The sequence below is a fragment of the Psammomys obesus genome, unplaced genomic scaffold (assembly GCF_907164565.1).
Source record: "Psammomys obesus unplaced genomic scaffold, mPsaObe1.curated_primary_1811, whole genome shotgun sequence".
Taxonomy (NCBI): Eukaryota; Metazoa; Chordata; class Mammalia; order Rodentia; family Muridae; genus Psammomys; species Psammomys obesus.
The window spans coordinates 710895-716915 of NW_026596064.1; the positions used below are offsets into that span (position 1 = coordinate 710895).

General features: G+C 42.9%; 1 protein-coding gene across 1 annotated transcript in view; it reads right to left on the reverse strand.

Annotated features, from left to right (window-relative positions):
• The window catches only part of Klhl6 (kelch like family member 6), a 36192-nt gene extending 31769 nt beyond the window's left edge, over positions 1 to 4423 (reverse strand). Inside the window, exon 1 of the mRNA XM_055625087.1 lies at positions 4131 to 4423. Coding sequence (XP_055481062.1) covers positions 4131 to 4423 — 293 coding nt within the window. The remainder of the gene's footprint in view (positions 1 to 4130) is intronic.
• Between the last annotated feature and the right edge of the window lie 1598 nt (positions 4424 to 6021).

Consider the following 6021-nt stretch of genomic DNA (forward strand, 5'->3'; position numbering starts at 1 on the left):
GTGTGTGTGTGTGTGTGTGTGTGTGTGTGTGTGTGTGTGTGTGTGTGTATACATATATACACCTATGGGTGCATGTATAGAGGCCAGAGGTGGACATGGGGTATCTTTCTCTATTGTTCTCATCATATGTTTTGAGGCGGAGTCTGTGACGGAATGTGGAGCTCACTGAGTGGCTAGGCTATCTCTACCTCTCAGGACTATGATCACAGGTTTACACTGCTACGCCTAGCTTTTTATATGAATGCTGGGTATCTGAACGTAAGTCCTTCTGCTTGCACAACAGTTGACCACTGAGCCATCTTCGAAACCTCCATTTTAAATTTTAAGTGTCCCTTCCAATTTTTCCTTCATCATCCTCCCCTTTTCTAAAATATACAAAAGCCTTGCTGCCTCGTGAGACCTTCTATTTAATCAGTGACCCAATTTTAGCAGGACTATCAAGGTTTTACTGACTCTGAACTGCAAATGGCAGTTACTGCAAATGACACCAAGGACAAAAGAATGAATAAGGAAGTTGCTGCTTTCACATAGCTCACTGTGTAAACCTGACGGGCCTGAAACTCACTATGTAGACCAGGTTGGCTTCAGACTCACAGATATCTCCAAAGTGCTGAGATTTAAAGGCATGAACCACTCTAGGCAGCTCAGTCAGTTTTGAGTTCACCCATTTGGAAGATGCCTTCAGGCCACAGAGTCACAGAAGTCAGGGAGAAGGGGAATGATAATGTAAATAATTGTCCATTTCCCTGCCTTAAGAGACACATCCAATGCCATGAGACAACATGTCTCCTAAATCTGTGGACCTTAAGATCCCATGACACCCATTCTTCATCCACTCCAGGCCTGGTCTATTTCCCAGCATCCATAGTCCCTCCTCAGTATGGCAAATGCTCCCTCCCTTTGAGTGGGTGATAAGTGGCAGAAGCCACTCCCACTCCAGTAGGTTCAGAGGTTTGAGGCTCTTCCTGGTTCCTGTCCCAGCCAGGCATCAATAGAGAGAACTCAGCCAATGCATGAACTACAAGCTTTGGTAAGACAGAGAAGCAAGGACACAAGAAAGACTTTGTGTAGAAACAGTGGCAATGTGACTTCCAGTTTCCAGAAATGGCCATGGGACAATGAGGGAGCAGAAGCTCTAGCCCAGAGGCTCTCAACCTTCCTAACGCTGTGACCCTTTAATACAGTTCCTCATGTTGTGGTAAGCCCCATTTACTTTCATTGCTACTTCAGAACTGTGATTTAGGCTACTGTTATAAAGCATAATGTAAATATTTTTGGAAGTTTGCCAAAAGGATCACACCACACAGGCTAAGACCCATTGCTGTGTGCCTTCGCCTTCAGGATTATGTAGCAGCTGGGCTCCTCCTGACACAGGCTAACTGGCTGAGATCTGGACTACTGCCTGACCTCCTTATACTGTCTCTTAGTTTCTCTACACTTCTTAGGAGGGGACTTTCTGAGTCAATACACTACACATATCAATTTCTCTTTTCAAATAAGCCAGAGAGCATTTCTGATCACAGAAACTAAGAAATCTGATTCATTGCCACACATGGTGTGTTTATAGGCAAACAGATTAACAAGTGAACAGTTCTATTATCTGCATTTCATGACAAATCACTTGTAAATGTATACCAGCAAACTTTTAGCTGCAGATATGGATGCTGGGAGTCAAGCACTTACTCCTAGATTAGAGCCAAGAAGCTAACTTTTAAGGCTTACCATCCTTTGTTCATTTCTCTTCACAAAACGTATTTTTCTCCAACTTCCTCATTCCTCCCAAGACTTTAAAACAGACCCACAAAGGGAAATTCACTGACTAATATTGTCCCTGTTTGGCTGACATATTCCTACCATATCATTCTTCTGGTACACAAATGCTTGCAACTGCCTCTCTGTGTGTGTGATGAGCAGGAACAGTAGGTTGTCGTGGGTTAAATAGCTCACACATATTATAAGACAAGGGGCTGAGTGTGAGGGAAGTCATGCCTGCTCTGTGCCACGAACAGAGGTTGCTAATTTCAATCTGCGGTAGTGTGATGACAGTGACCAATGTCTCAACCCTTCCTAAACATTAGGAAAAAAAGCAAAGAGGCAGTGAGTCATTGTCAGACCTAATGTCAGTCCTTGGCCTTAGGACACAAGTTGGATATATATATATTTTAAATTAACGGCCATCCCAGACTTCAGCCCCCTCATCTCTAAGATAAGCACAATGTTGAACACAAAATTTTTGTACACATTAAATGGGTTAGGTCCATGTGGCACAGAGCCTATCCCACATAACTCAACCAGTAGAAAACAGAGTCCTGTCTACAGAATTGTACCCAGTATAGGAGGAAAACTATGTTGGAAATTCATACATGTAAATCTAAAGAAAGTGTAAGAGTAAGACCAGGCAATTTGGCAAGAAAGTCTACGCCACAGGCACTCGCACCCAGCTTCTTCCTCCCACCACCTGCCCTGAGGATGAGCAGTGTTTTCTACACCAATAAGGACAAAATACCTAGCTAAGGCACCTTCTGTTTACACAGAGAAACCCAAAGACCAAAGATAGTGATGTCTCGAGGGCAGACAGACAGTCAGGCAAACGCACTTATAAAACTAGCAACCAATGAGAGCGGCTTGTCAGTGAGCCAAAGAATAAAGAATAAACCGAAAACAAGTACCCAGGGTACTGAGGCAAAACGGCTTTCATTCACTCCTGAGTGGGAGAGCTAGTGGCCAGCACAGCGGCAGGTCAAGCAGTATGTTTGTGTCAACACATGTTTATGACTGCGCTTACATTTCACCTAGATATGCTGCCCATAGCTCTAAACTCACATGCTCTAATCTCAGTGGCCGCTTGTACTGCAGTTAAAACAAGGATCTTTAGAATGTGTGGAATCCCTGCTCCAGCAACGGCCAAGTACATAACGTGCGGCTTTCATTTCCTCATCTGAAAAAGGGCTGTCTGTCACCTTCATCATGCCAGTGCAGAGTGAAACCAGTGACCGTTGTTTGTGGTCCAGAGAAAACATGACTTCCCTCAAACTCAAACAGTCCCTTGCCCCTTGCATCGTCAATACCTGGGAGCCATTTACCCACAACAACCTGCTGACCCTGCTCTCTGAATTAAAAAAAAAAAAAAAAAAAAAAACTTTTCCTAACCACTCCAAATGAAATACAATTATACACACACACACACACAATTTTTCTTACAATACAATTCTTAAAATCCTCAACTAGAACTGAGACGTAGGAAAATATCATTAAAAATAGAATGAATGTAACTTTTTTCTAGTTTCCAATTATTTTTTTCTAGTTTACCTTCCTCATCTACACCATCCTTACACACGGGTTTCTTGTCATGTCCACACTGACGTGGACCAGCTGTATTCATAGGAGAGTCCAACAAAGATGCTTTGAGGAAATGTTTCTGCAAGCACCATGCAAGACCTTTTCATTAAGAGAATCATTACAACAGTGATGAAAGAAAACTGGCACTGTCCCCATCTTCCAGGTGACAGAAACTCAGAGTACCAGCAAAGGAAGGGCCCAAGTGAAATGAAAGCAGGTCTTCTGACCCCATGTCATCCCACTGTGACACCCCAGGAGCCTTTCTCATCCAGAGCCTTCTTCTATTGCTTGTCCTTCCCACCTTCCCCTTGCACAAGAGAAAACCCTAATTTTCAGCAAGTCATCTGGTAACTCCAAGTGCGAGACCACATCCTTTTCTCTACCTGTACTGATGAACAAAAACAACATCACTTTTCTAACACATTAGTCAAGCTGGGGAAATGGAGGAAAAAAAAATCTCCCTTACTTAAGTAATTTCACATCCCTAAAATCAAAGACATACATATATAAGTGAGCACAGCTTCTAAATGGTCCCAGTTTTTCCTTGCCTAAATCAAAACATCTACAGTTTGATAGTTTCCTTTCTTATATTTTAAGTAGGCATACAAATCTTGGGAGTATATGTATACATATTTATATTATATATAACATAATGTGATATTTATATAATATATAACATATTATATGTAATAAGAATATATAAAACCATATATGTAACAGCAAACATACTAGACTGAGCTCTCAGATCTACAGATATTTTCCTTGCAATGTACATGCAGTTTGACTCTGACCTGAAATAGTTGCTGGCCGCAGCAAGCACCACGCGATGGCAAGAAAATTCCTGAATGTCCACACACAAGACGACATCTGTCAAAGCGTTTTCTTCTCGAAGGGTCTCCAGGCCGCTCTGGAGAATTAAGGAGAGTCTGGTGTCGTCAAATTTTACCTTCTCCCCATTTAATATTTCCACCAGGTCTCCCCTTTTCTGGGAGGACGTGTCTGTAGTGAGTGCTAAGGGTCCTTCTAGGCTCCTTTCTACCACATCACTCATGGTACAGGCGCCTCTTTGTCCTGCCATCAACATCCAGACTAGAGGAGCTGCCAAGTTTTCGGGCAGGTCACACTGCAGAAGCTGAGCGGATTTCCTGCACAGGCCCCTCCACTTATCACCAGCTGTCACACACACATAACAGGAAGTCTCACACTTTCTCATCCTGTTACTACAAACGCCAGCAACTCCTCCTCTTCTTCTTTCTGTGGATTGTCACAAGGTTAGGAATGTCTTCAAGTGGGCGTGTGGGAATCTGGGAGAGAAAGGGTGGCTTCTCAGAATCTCCCGGGAGTATGATTTAGTCACCCCCTACCTCACACCCATGGGGAGCAAGCCTCTGCTTCTGGTTATTACCTGTTTCCTTACCTACCTGCTTCCACAACCCAAGATGTCAGGGAGACAATGGGCATTCTCCATCTCCCACTGTCTGAGACCCTTTTGGAGCCTAACAACCTCCCTTCCACCAGCCCTGCACATCTCCTGTCATTTTCCCAGTTCAGGAGGAAACACTGTCATGATAGTCATCAATGCCTCCCACCCAAAAGGAGCATCTGCTGACCTGAACAAGCATCTATGAGAGAGAGAGAAGAAACGTTTTTCAGAAACCCATCCCCAGGGTCTCATCTCTTACCTCAGGTGGGCCAACACCTGATTGTCCCAGCAAGTCTCAAGCTGGCCTGCTCTTACCCGGCATCGCCCAACCATGTATTTAATAAGTGGAGGTCTGCATTGATTAGTAATAACTGTAACTTATTAAAATCCCACTATCTAGGGATTTATGTGATTTGATACATTTTAACTTTTGTCAAAATGCAATGGCAGTAGGAAGGAATTTCTTGTTTTATAGCTAAGAAAACTAAGGCTCTACTCAAAGGAGTGGCAGGGCCCATTCAGCTTGCCTCCAAAAGCTGTTTCCTCCAAGAAAACTGACTCCTACAACCTGATCTCTGACCTCTATAAGCGCACTGTGGCATATATGTGCCCCCTTGCCCAATAAAAAAGTATTTTTTAACATAAAACAAAAATAATCAATATCACTATGTACTTTTTGCTTTCATCTTCAATAAATATGAAAATTATATGTATACTGCAGAATTGTTTTGAAACAAACAAAAAAAAAATTTTGATTTAAAAACAAAACTGATTCCTCCAATGCAAGAAACTACCAGGGCTGAAATACTATGTTGACCTTAAGTCTGCCTCCTACAGAGAGAACTGCAGGGATTGCCTCCCATAGTCGAAGTGGTTGTATGTACCTGACCAAAGTAGCCTCTATGTGTCCCTCTGTCCTAGCGCTTTGTGTTTGGAGCCCTCTTCACGAGTTTCAGTTCTGCTGAACTGTCTTTGTCTTCTTTGGACCACCGCTCCTAACAGGAAGGCCTTTGGTACTCCCCAAAGCTTGCCCTCTGCCTGGAGCTCTCCCAGTGATGATGCTTTCGCTTCCATGGCTGAGAATCTCAGTGGAGGAAAGCAGCATGAAGCCTTGTTGCTGTTGCTACTGTCGGCTTTAATTTTATTTGTTTTTTGTTTTTTGGAATTTTACATGTAAGTACCGTATTTACATCATTTCTACTCTACCATCTGCCTTTACCAACTATCCTCAAACTTATGACCTCTTCTTTAATTATTAC